The sequence below is a fragment of the Oryx dammah genome, unplaced genomic scaffold (genome assembly GCF_014754425.2).
Source record: "Oryx dammah isolate SB20612 unplaced genomic scaffold, SCBI_Odam_1.1 HiC_scaffold_21, whole genome shotgun sequence".
Classification (NCBI taxonomy): Eukaryota; Metazoa; Chordata; class Mammalia; order Artiodactyla; family Bovidae; genus Oryx; species Oryx dammah.
In genome coordinates, this window is record NW_024070205.1 from 10,441,597 (window position 1) to 10,463,425 (window position 21,829).

The 21,829-nt window shown below is 38.4% G+C and overlaps 1 protein-coding gene across 4 annotated transcripts in view; it reads left to right on the forward strand.

Annotated features, from left to right (window-relative positions):
• The window catches only part of RPS6KC1 (ribosomal protein S6 kinase C1), a 208,102-nt gene that overhangs the window by 92,835 nt on the left and 93,438 nt on the right, over window positions 1-21,829 (forward strand). For all 4 annotated transcript variants that reach the window (XM_040263157.1, XM_040263158.1, XM_040263160.1 and 1 more), the window contains one exon: window positions 19,447-19,562. In XM_040263157.1, the coding sequence (XP_040119091.1) occupies window positions 19,447-19,562 (116 nt within the window). The remainder of the gene's footprint in view (window positions 1-19,446; window positions 19,563-21,829) is intronic.

The window sequence follows — 21,829 nt, forward strand, 5'->3', positions numbered from 1 at the left end:
TAAGTCTTCCCTGGTTTTACTTTCTGTTTTTGCAGGGTCTCCTGTTCACCGATAGTGAGTGGGTAGTTGTGACCCCTGCGATCTCTTCTGTGCATGTGTATAACTTTCAGGATCCCTATGACTATGTGGGAGCTTATCAAAGCACACTGACTTACCTAGTTTCTCAGATTTCTCTGTTAAATTTTTGTCTTGCCAGTTGTCACTGTTTGCTGTTGATTTTAATAGCCTGGAGCTTTCTCCAGTGGATGTCAGACTAGTCCCCTCCAGCATCAGGAAGACTGTTGATCCCCACATCCCTTATCAGCGTTTGGCTAGGGATGGGTAGGAGTAGCTACGTGTTAAAACACCCTTGCTTCTCGGTTGCAGTTCAGTACCTTTTCTTACATACGTATTTCTTAATTTTCTGTTTCTCTGTAGTCAGTTTCCAGAGTTGTGATTTTTTGATAATTTTGACCAGTTTTGTCTGGGAAGATGTTTTCTCCAGTTCCTCTCTCTAATAATCTGGAAGTCCCACCTTCCATCATTGCTTTTCTAACAACTTTATAATTTTTTTCCCCTGCTCTGCTCTTGCTTGATTCTAATTTATTCTTTCTCTACCAGTAGCCTGAGTGATCTTTTAAAAATGGTCTAATCATGTCCCTTTCATGCCTTAAACTCATTACTTTGAGGACAAAATCCACAGGTATTATGGCCTCCAAGGCTGTGAATGCCGTGGCTTCTGCAGGGCTCATCTTGAACCACCACTCTTCACTTCGCCTTCTTTAGCTGCAGTGGCTTCTTTGCCTCCTGGCAGGCAGCAAGGTCTTTTCTGTATTAATACCATCATGTGAGCTGGGCTGTGTTTGAGCGGCTTCCTGTGTCTCCTCAGTTGATACCTCCTTGTTCATCAGGTCGCAGTTTCAGTGACAGTTCCTCTAGGAAGCCTTTCCTTACCTCTGTTTAGACCAGAATAGATTCCTTGAACCTTGTGGTCATTGTACACTGTTTTGTTTCAAGTGCTTATATATACAATGAAATATTTGTTCATCTAATTATTTGTTGAATTAATGTCTCTTTGTTTACTTGTAGATGTCGTTGAATGCAAGGAATTTTCTTATTCATTGTTGTATCTTCTAGCATAGTAGCTTTTCCATAGAAAATTCCCTATAAATAATTTTGAATGAGAGTGCTTCTGTAGATACATCTAAGTGGGCACTTGACCAAGGGGAAGGAGAAGGCTTATAGGAAAGGCTTCTGGAAGAGGTAATAGGTGAAATCTTAAAGGATGTGTAATAAATAGCCAGTATGCATTACGGTAGATTGTGAAAGTGTCAGGTAGGCTTAAAATGACCTGTGCCTGTCCTGTCAGTATTCCACACAGACATTAGTGTTATTTATCCCGAAAGGTTGACAGTGTGTAGAATGCAACCATTTGAAATGACCTTAATTATATGCATTATTACATTTATGTTTGTTGCTACATAAATAGTGAGAACTCAATATTGAGAGTTTCTGCTAATCTGACCCTAAGTTTGATTTCTAGCTTCAACAAATATACTTCTGTCTTGGTACCTTTCCAGGTCTTGGTCTTGTGTTTCCTGTCCCAGCATCTTTGGAACTAGGACTCTGTTCTAATTAGACTCAACCCTAAATTGTTTGTAAAGAATCTGCCTGCCATGCAGGAGACCCCAGTTCGATTCCTGGGCTGGGAAGATCTTCTGGAGAAGGGATAGGTTACCCACTCCAGCATTCTTGGGCTTCCCTTGTGGCTCAGCTGGTAAAGAACTCGCCTGCAATGTGAGAGACCTGGGTTCGATCCCTGGGTTGGGAAGATCCCCTGGAGAAAGGAAGGGCTACCCTCTCCAGTATTCTGGCCTGGAGAATTTCACGGACTACAGTCCAGGGGGGTCACAAAAAGTTGGACACAACTGAATGCTTTCAGAATTTGTCCAGAATTAGCATTTGACCTAAAACACATGCTTGGCAGCTGGGAAACTGTCATTTGATTTACTCTAATATTTTCCTCATGTTCTTTTTGAGAACAAGGTAGGGATAGACAGACACCTACACTGTGTTCCAGGAGACACCTGTAGCATATCACGGAATCATATCACCTATCATATCACCTGTCATAGCATATCACGGTAGCTGATAGTCAGGGGAAGAACGGAATAACTCGGTTTAGATATATTTGTATTAAAATTAAGAGTTATATAAGTTTGGACCCAGAAGGGCTAATTCTTTATATTATCTCTCAAAATTTTGATTGTGAAAATAAGCAGAAAAACCGTGTGTACTAAGAGTTCTTTATTACCACACTTTTTTTTTAATATTGTGGGTTTTAATCATAGATGTTTTAAAAATTACCTTTCTTATTTAAAAAAATTATTTATTTATGGCTGTGCTGGGTCTTGATTGCTGTGTGTTGGCTTTCTCTAGTTGTGACAAGCGGGAGCTACTGTTTTGTTGCAGGGCACCTCATTGAGGTGGCTTCTCTTGTTGCAGAGTATGGTTTCTAGGTGTGTGGACTTCAATAGTTGCAGCTAATGGACTCTAGAGTGCAGGTTCAGTAGTTAAGGTGTACGGGCTTAGTTGTTCGGTGGCATGTTAGGAATTGAACCCATGTTTGCTGCATCAGCAGGTGGATTCCCAGACACTGGATCACCAGGGAAATCCCCAAAACTACCTTTTTTAAGAGAAGAAGGAACCCCAGAAAAATCTTATACTGTTGTGCTTCTTCATTAATTTTAGATTTTTTTTCCCCTGGAAACAGAATTTAACAGATCACATACCTTAGGCCTAGAAGAATGTCCATTTAAGGATTATTATTAACAATATTGTTAATGTATAATAATAGTAATGATAATTAAGATGATCTTTCACATAGTTAGAACTCAAGCAGGATGAATTGATTATGAAGCAGTATACTGGGCAGCATTTGATTCTTCATTTGTTGGTCTCATGTCGAAGATATGTATATTTGGTGGTCTAGATGGAATGAATATTATACATTCAAAAAACAATGCACCTTCTAAATCTCTGATGTTCAGAAGGCTTATACTGTAGTCGATTGGCAAAAAGTGCTGCATTCTCAGGTGGTTACAACTGAAGGAAGAAAGTCCTGTTGAATCATCTGTGGGCATATTATTTCTTGAATTGTTGGCTATTTTGGTAATGACTTTTATGTTTAGAATTTCATGTTTTAATGACAAAAATGTTTACTGGAAATTATAGCTTGGAAAAGAGAGCCACTTTCCTGCTTCTGCAAAAAGCTAGGTAAAGCATCGATGTGGGGTAAAGTAGCTGAGGAGTTTTATATTCAGATTATATGAAGAGTAAACAGAGCATCTAAAATAACCACTTGCACATTGCAACAAACACATCATCATTTGCTTAAAAAAGAGTTATAATTACAGTTGACGAAGCATGGACACCATAAAAAATGCATTAGTTTGGCTTGACACATTAATTACCTGTTTTTGCAGATGTTTTTATGTATTGTTGTGTGAACAGTTTACAAAATAATTACAGGAAAGTCATATGGAAAATAAACTAAGTGGGTGGTTTCTCGTCTAAATATTTTCATTCATGTGAATCTGTGAGGCACAGCTGCTCTACAGCAAAAACAGTGAGATAGATGAGGATTCTCGAAGGGTTTTTTTATTTTATTAGATGGTCTCTGTCATCAGTATCACCACATTTTTATATCTTTAGCAACACAATTTAAAAACATTAAAATGAGAGGCTTGGTTTAATCCTTGCGATTATTGGGGGGGGGGGGAAGGAAAAAAACCTTGATTCTGATTGGAAGAATTGTAGATATCTATGAGTATTTTAAAATAAACCAAGCAAAACTAAAATACTCTAGGTGGAAACACTACTACTACTATTTTAATTCTGGCAGGTTGTTAGGCACTTGGGCAAGGAGTTAATCATTATTTTGTTATTATTTGAGTTACGTACTTTTATATAATTTAGAGCTTCAGCTGTATCTTAAACATTGAGCTGTTAACAAATTGCATGGAAATTCAGCCTATTTATTCCCTTTTAGGGAGTATTAAAAATGTAACTCTGCTTTTTCTCAGAAGATTACACTGTGTTTCTGTTTGTGGTCTCAAAGTGTGTTTATTTGAAAAATAAAAAATAACCAGATCACTGTGCAGACATATCATACTTTTATAAACTGTTAAACACATTTTCCAAAATTGTCAAACAATAGAGAGTTCATAGACTTCACAGTGATTTATAATTACTTAGAATATCTGTGTTGTATTTTCCTCACTGATAGTTATAATGTAAAATTAGACCAAATACAGATTCTCTCTTTAGTTCAGCCATGGCCCATCTATGCTGTATTCCTTTATATTCCTTTTATATACACAGATGATAAAGACAATAATTATATGCATTTCTGAAATGCATTTATGTGACTGTTACGAAAGGCACTAAGTTATAATTGGATCATCTGTAGGCGGGAAAGTATTGTTATCAGACTGTGTACTATTGGTGCAAAATCATTCACTTACTTTTCCATTCATTTGTTTAACAAAATTTTATTGATAGTCTTCTATATGTAATATTCAATGATAACACTGAGATGACTATAAACATTGAGATGATTTTCTGGAATGTAATATATGGTTAGTAACTAGTAGATATCTTTCTTTCTGAAAGGGGTAGGAAGGGCAGGAGTAAGTGATATGGAGAACTTTTTCACTTTGATGGCCTACTTAAAGAAAGCCAGTTGCTAGGAGGATTTTCATTGTTATCTTGAAATGAGCTTCACATGTGATATATTCCAGGAGTCTTGCTTTACACATACTTTGAACTGTTTAAACATGGTGATATGTATATCTTTACCTTAGATCAGTCTGAAGAAAGATGGGATAGCGTCTGTTCTAATTCTAGTATGCACTAAGTCAATTTAATTTTTAAGGTGAAAGTGTGTCATGTCCGACTCTTTGTGATAGCAAGGACTGCAGCCCTCCAGGTACCTCTGTCCATGGGATTCTCTAGGCAAGAATGCTGGAGTGGGTTGCCATTCCCTTCTCCATGGGATCTTCCTGACTCAGGGATAGAACCTGGGTCTCCTACATTGCATGCAGATTCTTTACCGCCTGAGCCACCAGTGGGATGCATTAAAAGAGTCTGTGAAGCTTCTAGAATTGAGAAGAATTTACAGATTATAGTCAGTATTTCTGTTTATTATTTTATATCATCTAAGGAAAAAAAATGTGATTCCATATCATGACATCAAGAAAACAGTTGTTGAACTGAATCTTCCATAGATTTGCTACTTCCTTTAAGATGTCTCCTATAGGCAGTGAAAAAATGAGTAAAAGCTTTTGTATGGCTTGAGGGACTTTCCATATTTATCTGTGTGGCAGATAAAAAAACTCTTAAGTTTATGTGGAGTTTGATTTCCAAATTTTCTCCTATCTTATTTTTATTCCATCTTTTAAGAGAAAGTTTTAACTCCTTGGTTTTAATTCTTTATTCCCTTTTCCTTCTCTTAATCTTTTAGAAGTCATTTAATTAGAACATAATCCTTAGGGGATTATCATCATCTGGAACATTTAGGGGGTTGTTTATTTACTTATTTTCTTACTTAGAAGAGTTTATTGTCAGAAAGAAAATGTCCAGGTAATATTCTTTTGAAGGAATTGAATGATTTGTCTTTTGTATTCTCACCTTTAAAATAAAAATAAGGATTATTTTGAGCGAGGTCTCTTTCCTTTGGGGTCAAAAGGTTGTTTTTTTATTTTTGTTTTTTGGCTCTTCTAGTTCTTTGTTGTGGTGCTTGGGCTTAGCTGCCCCATGGCATGTGGGGATCTTAGTTCCCCGACCAGGGATTGAACTCGTGTCCCCTGCATTGGAAGGCAGATTCTTAGCCACTGAACCACCAGGGAAGTTCCAAAAGGGTTTATTATGCATATTATCTCACTGGTCCTAACTGGGAAATTCCAGGTCTATTGGTTAAGATTCCAATCCTTGGGAAAGTTGAAATTTAAGTCTTGGTTTGGTAATATGGGTTTAGCACAAGTGACTCCATTCTAGACATGTTGTTTCTTTTTCTTTTTTTAAAACAATTCTCCCCCTTTGATCAAACCCTTAACTTAACTGAGAAATGTGATCAAAGTTCAATTTAAGGTTCAGTATAATGTACCAGGGAGATTATTATGATTATAATAATCAAAAGCAGGATAATTCCCAGTATTTGGAGTGAATATTGGAACCATGGTCCCCAGGATCCAAATTAATCCAGACCAAATAAAGCAAAGAACAACCCTCCTGAAGGAGTCACCTTTTTAACCATGTGGCTTGCTCAGTGATTTTACATAATTGTTTCAGCATCCCATGAAGTGTTAACCTAGGCACAGCAGTTTGTGTTGGCCACAGCACCTCCCTGCTCAGCTAAAAGATAATTAAGGGCTATTCTATTTTGAGGAACAATTCTGGCTGAAGAGTCCGAGGAGTTTTTTGGGGACAGCTGTTGTTTTAGCAGCAGATTCTTGAATATCTTCAAGAACTAAGGAGAATTTTAAAATCACATTTCTCAGTTACATTTGCTCCTCACCAGGAAGGCATGGCATTGCCGAAGGAAGTGAATTCTGAGTCATGAACACCTCCTGGTAGGTCTTGTCTAACTTTCTGATGAAAATCTATGGGAGTTAACCAATGAGGGGACTCGTTCATTTGTGGAAAGTTAGGGGTACTGTTAGATAACCTAAGAGGCATCATATGGTTTGTATGCCAGCCATCTCGGCATTCATGGGCCCAAGGAGAACTATAACCACCACAAACAAAGACCAGCCCTGTCGGGGCACAAACCATTCCTGTTCAAGGGATGCTGCTGATGGATCATTCACAGGGTTTGCTGTTTTTAGTGTTCACGCCAGGAGTCAATTAGGATTTCAGTGCATACAGAAAGAAAATCTTTTAGTCTGAAAGAAAGAGGCACCCACCTTGCAAAGGTGGGTGCTGCTGATGAGATCTCCTAGTGAGTGGGGGCAGATTCATCTAGATAACCATGGGAATGTGGGGGTGCAAATGACCTAAATTATGCAGGCGATTGTGTCTAACTGGGTATTATAATTGGAGAAAGATAAAAACACTATTTGATATTCTGACCACAAGAGTTGAAGTTGGTAAGAGACTTCTAGGTTGAGGGGGTGGTGTTGATCATAGTTCCCATTGGCATTGGGATAGAAGAGAAATTAGTCACAGGGAGGACCAGGAGACCGCTAGTGTTGGGTAGATTAGAATCTTTAGAGACAAACCCAGCAGGCTGAGATGTTACCCTAGTTAGGACTGGACTGCGAGATATGTAAATGTCTTTCCAATTCCAGAGTAAAGGAAAGAAAGAGAAGAATAAAGGATTTCATGTTTTGTCTTGATCTGACATCATGGGCAGAAGCAATCTACCCTGATGTCAGCTACTGCTCTCCCTTGACAGTTTGATTCAGAGGTCCCTCATGCCTGTCCAGGACCAGATGTCAGGTGGAGCCATCTTCAGCTGTGAGACACATATCCATGGCTCAAGTGCCTGAAGCCTGACTGCCATCTGGGCAGGGAAGAGGACCTGGTTGTTATAGTTAGTCCCTTCCAAGAAGATTCAAGGGCAGTCTTTGTTTTTGGTAATTTTAAATTAGAAGGGTCAGAGAGAATTAGAAATGTTAGTTTGGAGAGTTGTAGCCAGATATTTGAGGAAACTAGAAGAATTCAGGATCTAGTTCAGTTGCTAGATGTATCACAAAACCTCAAAAACAGTTGATAGGATTAGACTCTAAAATAGACAAAAGTCCAGGCATAATTTTTCTACATACAATAATCTCCACATCTCTTTTTTAAGGATAATTATAGTAAAACTAGTTAGTTTGCATTAGACTGGCCTGATCATTTACACAAATGCAGCAAGAATAGTGATTGATTGTATAAATTCTTTTTAAGATTGCTTTGGTGGAAATTTTCATAAGGGGTCTCAGACTGAACTCTTAAAATCCTTTGAGACTAGGAAGCCAATCCAAGAATCATCACTAGATTTTCCTTGCAGTACCTACAGTCTGAGTGAACTCCTCTCTTCGAGGTTGCTGGGCCTGCCAGGAAGTGTAACCTTCCATACTCATCTGGTAAGGCTGATGGTAAACGTGTTAAGTAAGGCACTAGGCCAGTTTTTCCAAGTTGTCTGGTCATATCTGGGTCTATACACATTTCTCTCAAATATGACATTCTGCTTAAAGCCTTTGTGATATAGCAAGTATTTCCAGTTGTGTTCTGGTATATGAGAACAGATTCTTATTGAACTTATGCAAATAATGAAATTTATTAAAATGGAAAGAATACTCAAGAGTTTCTGAATTTTGGTGAGATCAAGTAAGGAGAAAAAATAAATGTTTCACTTTAGTTCACAAATGTTATTACCAAATTGCTGAAAGCTTTTAAGAGAAAAGAGGATTTCCTTAAGCCTGGAGAAACAAAACACGAAAGAACCAGCAATGTTTTAAACAAAAAAATCATAAAAAATTATACACATCTTTATCAGTTCATTCAGTCCTATGCAGTTAGTTTTTGATCTTCATCTTTTGTTAGCAGTTTTATGAATCTGGTTTTTCCTTAGAGTTCTATAAATTCTTACCCAGTTAGTATGATGATCTGAAAGTTACCATAAACTTATATCCTAGAGTACCTGTCAGAATGCTTTTTAGAAATTTCTCTGAAGAAAGAACACTTTCTAGGAATGCTTTAGGAAAAACCTCAGAGTAAAGCAATAACTGTCTGTAAATGTCAAAAGACTTAAAATGCCATGGTTAAAGATCTGATTAGAGTTCATTACGGCATAGTTGACAGGGAAATTTGGTTATTTCTATGATACATAGCACTCTAAGACAGTAACTAGAATTATGACTGATAACATTATCAGAGTTATTATTATATTACTATTATAAATAAAATATCACTGTGTATTATAATATTTTATCACAACATTACCAGATACTAACATATATCAGATTTCTAGGAACTTCATATAGTTTTAAAAGTACTTATATCCTATGTAAATACAACATAAAGCTTAGTATTTTTATTTCTCAATGCTTCTTCACATGTAACTTAACATATCAAATAAGTCTAATTAATTCAACATCTATCTTTTTATGAGAAGAGCAAATGAAATCTTTTGTAATATGCTTGGGGCCCTCTAAAAAACATCCCAAAGTTAGTTTGAGGTCAGAAAGACTTCTTTTAGAATTTGATTTTGGGTAAGTTTGTCAAAAATATTAAAAGGTTTAAAAATACTTGGTCACATAGGGTCATAGGACACTGTGAAACAGTACTTATGTATTTAACCAAAGTGGCAAAGACTTTACAGGCAAATATAGACTACATAGTTCTGAGTGAAAATTAGCTCTTTTAATATTGAGAGGACTAGGTTTAAGAAATCAAAGGTCTGATATAGACAACAGGAACATAGGTGCTTATTTTCACAAAGCATAAGATCTTTGTGTCCCCCACCTCCTCCCTGGCAGATTGTTCAAAAGGTAAAGAAAAACGTTTTATAATCTCTGATTGTCAAAAGCAGACCAATAGTCTAAGAAAGCTTTGTCCCTTTCAACAGGGAGAAAGTCAAATTCTAATTTTATACCAGCTTACTTTTGATGTTAAAACTCACTTAATCAGACTCATTCCCATCTTAGCCAGTCCTGATAACACATAAAATTCCTTTTCCTTATTATTTCTAGTAGTTTTAATTATCAATATGAGAATTTTTAACCCTTAGAAACCTTGTTTTTAAACTTGTTTCTAGTGAAAACTGGGAAATAAGCAATTATGAACTATCTTTCACATTAGCATTCTGTGGATTGGCAGATTCATAAATATTTTTAAAATTTCTAAAAATGTGTTTTCTTATAGTTTTTAATTGTGGCAAAAACAAGCTTATTAAGAGGACAAAATACCTTTAATTTCTCTATAAAAGAAAACAAAAATTAAATAAACTTGTGTTCAGTAATTAATATTTCTGTGCTCTACCTTGTTTGGAAATGATCTAGATATTTAATCACTGTCATTTAACTTAATGGAATTTCAGGTTACCATAAAGATTTGGAGACACTATTAGGTGGTTCACCTAAAAACTTTTTATCCTCCTTACATCTATTTCATTTACTTGTTTTTAACAATTATGCTTAGACTGCCCACAAAAGCTTCATGAGACATTAGACAATGTCAGTGTTCATTCTAAGCCATTTTTCTTGCTGACAAAATTTGTAATAGATAACATGAACTTATTTGATCGTTAGTGAGCCTGGGTTGAATGAAAGGTGTATACTTTCATTATTTTTAATATCAATAACTTTAAGACCTGTCTGTCTGTTTTAATTAAATCAACAAACTTAAAAACAAGCTTATTTACTCAGTGTTATCTCAGATCATGTGGACCTCAAAAGCATTGCGGTTAATTTTTCTTATTTTTTAAAGAATTTTATGAATACATGAAGTGTTTAATTTTTTGTAAGCCGATTAAATAGAGCTCTTCTATAAATTCATTTCGGCGGTACAGTCCAGAGGTAGAAAATATATCTGTAAGACAGGGATAGGCACATGTGAATGTATAGACAGGTGCGAACAGGGACCGCATAACTTCTCTGCACTTAAGATTTCTCCATTGCTTAAGTTCCAAATGACCTACCCCCAGCTTCCCTCTCCTGTGTGTTTTTTTTTTTTTTTTAACTGATAAGAATTACCTCTCTGAAGTCTGTACGTTAATATTTACATCCCAAAGACATAAGAAAAAAATGCAAGTTATAAGACTTGTAAGTAAATAAGGAAGGTTATGGGACTGGAAAAAGGACTAGGTGAATTTTGGACTGCCTTGAGCTGCATTTCTAGTCTTGCAAAGATTTGTAGGATAAGGACAGTTGCTCTCAATTACTCAAGGAATTGGGTGGTTACTTAAATGACATCATAGGTTGATCCACCCATAAGTCCTTTCAAGGGCTTTAGAAGGTTTTTCTTTGCTGCTGGGTACATTATTTTAGTTTAGGGGAGAAGGCCTTAAAAAGTTCTTACCAGGCTCTGTATATCAGCTTCCAATTTGGCCAACTTTTGACCACAGAACTGCTTAAAATTTTAAAAATTAAAATCTTATCAGTTTTCAGCTTGAATAAACAGTAAATATTTCTGACAGTATTGAACAACCCTTCGGACTTAAGAGGCATCCTGTAGTGGGATGAAAAACATATTTTTCTCTTAGAATTATAATAATTCTTACCCTTACCTAACTTTTGCCAGTTTATTTCCAAGATCCTGTCTGCAGGTTCTAAGTGGGGTTTAAGTGGAACGAATGTATCTCTGATGTTTACCAGAATTTGTCAAGGGTTTAAAATTAATTTTTGATTTTAGCTTCCCCTTGGTTGTTTAAGGGAATGGTGTGGCAGTTTACCAGAAAATCCTCAGTCTCATCATCTCTGAGAGGGGTCTTTACAGGGTCCTTCCTTCAGAGTGATATGGGGATACCTTTAAGGCCATTAACCTCATAGGCTTTTGCCTATGGCCCTGTAAATCCCATGGACAGAGGAGCCAGGTAGGCTGAGGTCCCTGGGGTCAGGAAGAGTCAGACACGACTGAGCGACTTCCCTTTCCCTTTTCACTTTCATGCACTGGAGAAGGAAGTGGCAACCCGCTCCAGTGTTCCTGCCTGAAGAATCCCAGGGACGGGGGAGCCTGGTGGGCTGCCGTCTGTGGGGTCACACAGAGTCGGACATGACTGAAGTGACTTAGCAGCAGCAGCAGCAGCAGTCTCTTCAGAGTAGAAAGACAGTTCAAACAGAGGACTACTAGAGTGAGTACTAGATAAAGGTAGATAGGGGGCAGTAGGAGTTGTGTCTGTCTTATAATCCTTTGTTTTAGATACCTCTTGTGTCTTTAATTTTTTATTAGTTTTTTATAATGAAACTTTAAAGTTCTTTTTGGCATTTTGAAACCTTTAGAAGCTTCTGCATACCAATTAAAATAGGTATCCCCTTCTGTTTGTAATTTAATTGGGGCGCTCTTAAGTGTACGTCTCAAGTGAATGATCTTGTCTAATTGCAAAGTTCCCCATAATGGCCATCATAATTCTAGGTTGTTTTCGGTAAGATTTTTGCCACTTTTGTAGATTTCCAGGATTATAGTTGTTAGACATAAAATCAGCAGGTATGTCAGAAGGGTTTGCTTAACTCTGGATTTTAAAGATTCCATTATTATTTTTATTATTTTAGCTAAGCCTTTGGATCTCTTGGAATCAAACTGATACCTAAGAGGGGTGTGTCATAGCATTGGGGATTATGTTGTGTTTTACAGTGTACCTCTGTGTGTGGAAATTTTCTTGAGGTTAGCAGGTGACTGTGTGTCAATATCCCATTCTGTGACCAGCTTATCCTAATTCGGAGTCTTTTGAGTTAGGTGGTAGTTGCTCTAACAGATCTTAAATCCTTAATCCTTAACCATAAATATTGAGGCTGTTTTGAATTTTGGGATATTATTAGCATTTAGCCTTTATCTACCTAAAATAAGACCCCCCCCCCAAAAAAAAATGTACCTTAAGGTAGCTGAGTTCCAGCCAAGAAGAGGCCCTGTGTGTACCACACCAGTGCCCAGTGTGGGACCTTGGACTGGGGAAAGGATTAAACCAGCAGATCTCAATAAATGAGGGCAGTGGACTGGGGGCCCACATACATAGGGAGCTGCACATTACCACGAACAGTTCCTAAGTGGATCTTGGGACAGAGTTAAGGGTTGAGGGTTCTGCTCAAAAGCCTGGGAATTACAATCCATAATAAAGCAAGGGATTTGAGTTCCAGGCAGAAGTGTCCATTAGCTCAAGGTGTCTTGCTCTGTAAAGGAAAGCCAATCAGATGTGGAGCTTGATGCAGAGAGAAAGGAGCTCGGTATTTACAGAAACTTACCCCTGGTCCTTGAAAATAGCAAGAAAGACAGCAACCGCAAAAAGGGCTCCACAAGTTCCAGACCTGTCTGTCTTGTCCTCGAATGCCATAAGAAGTTTGTTCACTTTGGATCCTGACCCTGACACCCTATCTATTAAAAGAATCCATCCTAGTAAGTTTGAAGATCTAGTTGGCTTTATTAGTTGATTCATGAACCAGGCAGCCTCCCATCTAGCAAGTAGAAAGGAGCTCCAGGGAACTCCAGAAAGGGAAAGGTTGTTAAAGCCAGAGAGGGGATAGGACAAGGAAGTCGTAAACAGGAAAGAACTATTTGAGCAAGGCACCTTCCTTTGGGAGACAAAAATACTTATTGGCCTTCCTGGTGCTGACCAGGAAATTCCAGACTGACTGGTTAAGGTTCCATTCCTGGGGAAGTTTGAAACCACAGTTAGTTTAGGCATTAAGTCTTGGTTTGGTGACATGGGCTTAGCTCAGGTGGCTCCATTTGGGGCTGCTTGTTTCTTTTTTTTAAGGACAGAAAAACTGTGAAACAACATTGAAAGCAATTGTGATCGAGGCCGTGCCTGGGTGTGAATGTTATGTGACTATTGCTTTTACTGTTCTTTGGCGACTCTTTGAACTTCTAGGGTTCACATAACACCGAGTTTAGAAAAAACATTAATAGAAGGTTGGTTAAATGCAAACGGGAAGCAGATTCCCTTTCTTGACCAGGTTTGTGTTATTCATGGAAAGGCTGATGGCTCCATGTTTGTGGCTCTTGTGTAGAACCATAGATTACAGCTCTTCTCAAGGTTGCCTTTTGTTGTCAGAACACTTAGCATAAGTCAGAAATGGTAGGCTTTCCCTGAAAAGAACAAAAAAACCCATTAAATACAATAAATCAGCACTTAAACAAACAAACAAACTCTCACCACCAAGGCCATCTCAAATAGGCATATTCTTTTATGTGACTGAAGTTGTTTAAAAAAAGAATCACTAACAAACAAAAATTATTGCAGCAAACCCAGGTTGATTTGAATGTTCTTTCTAATGTGATAAATTTGAATGAAAAGCAGGCACCCTTGACCAAGAGTAATGTGACATAGAGCCTGGTGGACAGTGTGGAGTAGAGGAGTAGAGATCAGAATATAAGATGTGATTAAGGACAGTCTTATATGGGAATTAAATTCTGTGCATGTGGAGACGATCAAGTATGATCAAAATGCCCTTGAAAATCCCCTAAAATTTCCCATGAAGTACAAATGTAGACACACTGGCTTTCAAGAAGTCTAATGTGGGGCTTCCTGGGTGGCTCAGGGGTGGGGAGCCCACCTGCCAACGCAGGAGACACAGGTTTGACCCCACATGCTGCGGAGCTGCCCAGCCTGTCCCCACATCTCCTGAGCCCATGTGCTAGAGCCTGTGCTCCTCAACGGGAGGAACCTCTCCAAAGAGAAACCCATGCAGTGCACCTGGAGAGCAGCCCCTGCTCCCTGCAATCAGAGAAGAGCCCGTGCGGCAGCAAGGACCCAGCACAGCCAAAAATGAATGCATAAGACTATTGAAAAAAAGCTCAACATGGTCTTTTCCTTTAGCATTGCTTTTCTTCTGTTGAATCAGTGATGAGGCATTAGCTATATTCTTTTTTAGCATCCAGGGGTAGAATAACAGAACTGGAAGAATTAACTTTTCTAGTTCTTGAAACTGATTTTCATTATTTCTGTGAATAAAAATGCCCTTTTTAAAAAACGGATAAATGAGTGGCCTTTGTTTTCCAAAGAAGTGCTTGGGTAAGAAGAATGTTTGAGAGCCCGGTTTTTCTCCTAGAGGCCCATTCTCTTTTACATAGTGTGAAATGTATATACCTCTTCATAGCTGGGATTTCACCGTATGCTGTCTGATTTCGTCAGTCTCTTTGCTTCTCTCTGACTCAGGCTCCTGCCTCAACTCCTTACATTTGTTTTCTCCTCATCTTTGTTCCCATACTCGCTTGTACTGTACTTGCCCTGTGCTCTGTGTTTCTCTTGTTCTTCTCAGTGATCTAATTCAGGTTCAGTTATGTGAAGTGCATAAGACCTGGTTTAGGTTTAGGTTCTTAAATTAACTTTGTGATGGAGAAAGGCATTTCACATCGCCAAGCCTCCATTTCCTTTGTTATAAAAAGAAGGTAATACAGTAAATGAATTTACTGTTGTGATCAAGGAGTGGCCAGATGGTGATGGCCTCTTGGGTAAATAAGAATTTCACAATTCTGTTATCTGTAGATGGTGCCTTCTATAAAAACTTCTCTGAGGAAGCTGAGTGAGAGTTGGTGCTCTGGGAACTGCAGGATAGGCAGGCCAGTGCTTCTAAAATTGTCAGTGACAACTTAAAAAGAATACTTATTTGGCTGAACAGGGTCTTGGTTGCAGCCCACAGGGGCTTTGATCTGAATTCCCTGTGGCATGTGGGATCTTTTTCATTGCAGCATGCAAATTCTTTGTTGTGGCATTTGGGATCTAGTTCCCCAACCAGGGATCGAACCTGGGCCCCCTGTAATGGGAGCTTGGAGTCTTATCAACTGAACCACTAGGGAAGTCCCTCAATAACAACTTCAAAATTTCTCCTCATTTCTATTCAGCTGCACTTTCTTTTTTTCACATGTTCTGTCATCACCCTGATTCTATCCTCTTTCTTGATTTGAGGTAAAGAAATATGGGTTGACTCATTATATCCAAAACGTCTTTTATTGGACACCAGAACTTTTTGACCTAACGGTTGTTAAGGAAATAACAGAAGAAGCTTTTCTGCCTTGACTGCCAAAGCACAGTGGAAATTCTTGTTCTGAATGATCAACAGAAATGTAGAGAACTCACTGAAGGTATTGGTTTATTTCTAGGTAGCATGTTAAATATGGATCCAGTTTTAAAAGCATTTATAGATAGATTACTGAAGAAATAATAGTCACATGACCTAGTGTGGGGTTAGCAGTTAAATTCCAGGTAGCCTGGTCTCCCCGCAAAATAATCGTAAGCTTTGTGTATGTCTTGAAGATTAAGAAATTAAGAAGGTTAAAGTCAAAAGTTTTGATCAAGTAAAATCCGTTTAAAGTCACATTTATAAATAATGTGATTAATTGGACTTATTCTGGAAATCGATAGATTGATCTTTTCTTTCTGGGACTCACAGACCTCAGCAAGGATCCTGCAGCAGCAGTCTGTAAGAGGTGGTTTTCATCCTGGGCTGCTTCTGTTGATCAGCAGTGCTTGTGACCTACTTTTAAGGGGCTGATAAGGAAGGAGTCCTAGTATGTATATTTAAGGTTACATTTAAAAAGGCTTCTAGTATTTCCATCACTTCATTGTTGTTTCCATGGAAGCGGAACCACTATCATCAGCAGGAGTCCATTTCGACTGCTAGTTTCCGGTTCTTTTTTCTCTGTTACTATGGTGACTGCCTAGAAAGCGACAGAAATACCAAAAGTTTAAAGAGCAGCAATTTGATTACAAAATAGAGTTTTACCTCTAGCTTTAAATAGGTGTTCTATAGTCTTGACATTTTTGAATTTCAGATTACTTTGTGAGACAAGTTAATTTTTTTTCTTTTGAAAAAAGAATATTTTGAAGTTTTATTAGAGGTTACACTGAAGGTTTCCCAGGTGGCACAGTGCTAAAGAATCTGCCTGTGAATGCAGGAGACACAAGAGGTTCAGTCCCCAGGTTGGGAAGATTCCCCTGGAGGAGGAAATAGCAACCCACTCCAGTGTTCTTGCCTGGGAAATCCCATGGACAGAGGAGCCTGGTGGGCCACAGTCCATGGGGTCTCAAAGAGTTGGACGTGATTGAGAGGCCGAACAACAGCAGCCATAAAGGAGAGAAGAGATGGAACTGTAAGCTAAAAGCTGTGAAAGGAAAGCTACATAAGCAAAATTGCAATCCCAGCTTTCCTGCAGTTTTTCTTTGAGGTCTGTATTCATTTAGGGTTCTTTGGTTTACATGTGATACAGTCCACTTCCTTAGATTGTTAGGTCCAGCTAAAATCATGGGCCCCAGGCACATTAGAGTTTCTTTTTTTGTCTCTCATATTTGCGTCTGTCAAGTTCCTTCTTGTCGTTTTTTTTTTTTCCTTTGACAGAAACGATGGCTGTTGGCAGTCCCACTCATCTTACTTCCAGCATCAATTACACAGAAGATTGGCCCAGTTTGTGTTGGGTCAACTTCTCCCTTCTCCAACTGTGGCCAGGAGGGTGGGTTCTGATTGGCTCTGCTGTAACAGGGAAGCTCACCCTTGGCTAACAAATAGTGATTGGAGGGGCTGAGATCTGAAATAAGGTAGAAGCTTTCATTCAAACCATATTAAGGGTTGAATGAACACAAGATGGAATCAAGATTGCCAGGAGAAATATCAGTAATCTCAGATATGCAGATGACACCACCTTTATGGCAGAAAGCAAACAAGAACTAAAGAGCCTCTTGATGAAAGGGAAAGAGGAGAGTGAAGAAGTTAGCTTAAAGCTCAGCATTCAGAAAACTAACATCATGGCATCTGGTCCCATCACTTCATGGCAAATAGATGGGGAAACAGTGACAGACTTTATTTTAGGGGGCTCCAAAATCACTGCAGATGGTGACTGCAGCCATGAAATTAAAAGACGCTTACTCCTTGGAAGGAAAGTTATGACTAACCTAGACAGCATATTAAAGAGCAGAGACATTACTTTGCCAACAAAGGTCCCTCTAGTCAAGGCTATGGTTTTCCCAGTAGTCATGTATGGATGTGAGAGTTGGACTATAAAGAAAGCTGAGCACCAAAGAAATGATGCTTTTGAACTGTGGTGTTGGAGAAGACTTTTGAGAGTCCCTTGGACTGCAAGGAGATCCAACCAGTCCATCCTAAAGGAGATCAGTCCTGAATATTCATTGGAAGGACTGATGCTGAAGCTGAAACTCCAATACTTTGGCTACCTGATGTGAAGAACTAACTCATTTGAAAAGACCCTGATACTCGGAAAGATTGAAGGCAGAAGGAGAGAGGGACGACAGAGGATGAGATGGTTGGATGGCATCACCGACTTGATGGACGTGAGTCTCAGTGAACTCTGGGAGTTGGTGATGGACAGGGAGGCCTGGCGTGCTGTGGTCCATGGCGTCGCGAAGAGTTGGACATGACTGAGCGACTGAAGTGAACTAAGAGTTGGTAGTGGTTCTCAGGAGAAGGAGGGGTCTGAAGGGGAGGAGAAAAGGACATTTCCCAGAAGAAGTAGATGTTATTCCAGGCAGAAAAAAGAAGAGCTTTTTCTACCTGTAGTCTTTTGGGGGGAAATATCTGCCTTATTCTAATTCAGTAAACTAGGTGACATTATTACATACGATTTGGTTTTGAAAGGAAAACCAAGATCGAAAACTTTAATACTTTATTGCTTCCTTTACTACTAGATCTGTTGTAGTACCTTTTATGTATTTGGTCTCCTTTAATCTCTGTAGTCATTTGAGGTATGCATTTCCATTTTAGAGAATGAGGAAGAGGTTCAGAGTTGAAATGACTTATCACTGGACACATGACTAATGAGAGGCAGGGCCAGAATTCAGATAACCACCGTTTCTGGGATGTAATCCCGGGTACTTTCCACTGTGTGATGCTTACATTTTGGTCAACAGCTTCATTCAGAAGGTGCATAGGGTGAATTATAAAAACAGTACTGTGTATTATTAAGTGCTTTGATAAAAATGAGTCATGCACAGTATTGAATAGTATTTATGAACGGAACCTTAGACATCGTATAGTACAGTGGTGTCAAACTTTTTGACTTTCAGCCCTAGAATCCTTTCTTCAAATGGAATGTTATAGTCGAGTATATAAAATGGATAAAAGCATCAGATCATTCTGCTCTGGAGAGGAGAGATCCAGGAGTGGACCGCCTCCTCTTTGAGATCCTGAGTTCATTAAAGGCTGCTTTGAATACCCTTCCGTTAGGGAAACTGAGAGCCAGACAGGGCAGTGACCTTATTTCAATTTCAGATAATTATATGTTAAAAGAATTGAAGTCACATTCTTGTGTTCAGTTGTAAGGTGGGTGACAATTTGTTATTAACAACTAAACCATGACACTTGCAAATATTAGAGTTGCCCTGAATACTTTTATTCTCTGGTTTGATGGTACTTTACAGCCTCTCACATCCATGTCACAGCTCTTACTAAACATCTCTTCCATTTGGTGCTATTTATTGAGTTGGACAACTGTATACTGTCTGGACTAGCCTAATCTTTTGTCCACAGAGCTTTTTATATCACATTCTTTATATATTGATTCCTCTTATACAATACATCAAGTTCTATATACATATTTAAACATGGGAATTTCAGAATTTAGATAAATGCAATTTATCTGGGTAATGTTTAGACCTTGCTGATATTAGTGACTTTGATGTCTGTTCCAATTTTGATCTCGCTCGTCTTTTCAATTAGAAATGTGAACGGGTGGTAAATTGGGTAAAAGGAAGTTAATCTTCAGTTTGCATAAATGAAAGTTTACTTTTCACATGTCCTGACTTTTGTTTTTTCCTTTTAGGAGAGTCAAGCCCCACCCGGCGAGAAGCTGTGAAGAGAAGAACCGCAGAATATCTCATGCGAGCAGAGAGTCTCTCTAGCCTTTGTGCGAAACCTCAGCTTGATGATGTGTCTCAGGTATGTCTTATGTTTCATTGTGCATTTCCTTTTAGCCATTTTTGCTGTTTTTTTTTTTTTTTTTCTCTTGATTTTATTTCCAACTGGGATGTTTGAGAATTTTGGTCCTTGGAATTTTATCAATGATTTTCTTTCTTTCTTTTTTTTTAGCAGAAATTTTATTGGAAGAATTTTGATACAATCATGTCTTATTTTTTAAAAATATGTTTGAGGTTAAAATATATACATGAATGTCTTCAGTTAGAAAAAAGCAAAATATGAGTTTGTTGTGTTGTTCTTAGGGAAGTCATAATTGCTCACTCTAGTATATTCAAACCAAATTAAAACATAGTCTTTGACATTTCAACCTAGCTGTGTATTCAGACATTTATTTAGAATTGTTTTGATGACATCCTCTTCACCAAAGAAATCAAACCCAGATCAAACTTGGCCATATGTTTAGAACCATTAAAGACAGATAGGTAAAATGTTGTAGGGGTGTTTAAAATATACAAGAAAGATTTGGCAATTTTTCATTCACAGTATTTCTGACACAGAAGACCCATTCTGTTTATTGATCAGACTCACAAACGTTCGGGCAGAATATCGCTTGGGCAGATATATCACTGAATTTGCTGCTCTTAGAGGAAGCAGTGAGACTACTTGGCAGGCTCTTGACAGGATACCTCTAGTTCAAAATGGCAACTTTATTGAGCCTAATTGATGTTATGATACATGATACTTAAAATTCAAAATAAAACTTTTTTTTTCCACCAGCAAAAGAGAAGTTTTACATTGGCAGCAACAATGAAAGAGATGGAAAATAAGTAAAACCCAAAGAAATAAAGAGAAGCTCTGTGAAAATTTATTATTTAGAGGGGAAAAAGAGAAGATGAAAACTATTCTAGGAATATTAGATCACTTAATGAACACATGTAGTGCTGCTTTTATAGAAGCACCTTCAAGATATACCTTTGAAAGGGTTTTGGATGAAAATATACCTGGGATAAATGAAATAGAATGTTATTCACAGGCCCTTAAAGTACTAGATAATAGGAATATGGTAATTTCCTATATTAAAAATTTGGCTATATAAGATATAAAAATTTAAGTGACCCACGTTCCACAGTCCCAGTTCTACCAATTTCCTGTCCAACCCAGCATGCAAAATGGAAAACGTCTCTATATTCCCACTATTCCTATATTAAAATAAAGGAGCACCCTACAAGGTTACTTGAGAAAGAAAAGGCCAAAGTGGTTGTAAAGTCACTTATTTGTGCAAAAATGCCATAGAAAAGATGAGCTGTCTTCTGTAATAAACAGTAAATTACTGGTTTTACCTTACTTGTATAGCCACTGCTGTCTACAGTATTTACTCACTGGTTAACCAGACATTTACTGAGCCTGGAAGTGTAAATCGTGCCGAGTTCAGTGACAGTAGGAGACACAAGACGTTCTTTTTTCCACCATGATCAAAATTTCACATATCGAATTCGCAAAGCCTGGGGAAATTCAGAAGAGTTCAGGGTAAAATATTAAGTGTAAGCATGCTGCTGCTGCTGCTAAGTCGCTTCAGTCGTGTCCGACTCTGTGCGACCCCGTAGACGGCAGCCCACCAGGCTCCCCCATCCCTGGGATTCTCCAGGCAAGAACACTGGAGTGGGTTGCCATTTCCTTCTCCAATGCATGAAAGTGAAAAGTGAAAGTGAAGTCGCTCAGTCGTGTCCGACTCTTAGCGACCCCATGGACTGCAGCCCACCAGGCTCCTCCGTCCATGGGATTTTCCAGGCAAGAGTACTGGAGTGGGGTGTCATGGCCTTCTCTGAAGTGTAAGCATAAATAATACTAATTAGGAAATCTATTTCTTCTTTTTGAAGAGGTGTCTGTAAAATGTTCAGTTCAGTTCAGTCACTCATTTGTGTCCAACTCTTTGCAACCCCGTGGACTGTAGCATGACAGGCCTCCCTGTCCATCACCAACTCCCAGAGTTCACCCAAACTCATGTCCATTGAGTCAGTGATGCTATCCAACCATCTCATCCTCTGTCGTCCCCTTCTCCTCCTGCCTTCAATCTTTCCCAGCATCAGAGTCTTTTCAAATTAGTCAGCTCTTCACATCAGGTGGCCAAAGTATTGGAGTTTCAGCTTCAATATCAGTCCTTCCAACGAACACTCAGGACTGATCTCCTTCAGAATGGACTGGTTGGATCTCCTTGCAGTCCAAGGGACTCTCAAGAGTCTTCTCCAACACCACATCAATTCTTCGGGGCTCAGCTTTCTTTATAGTCC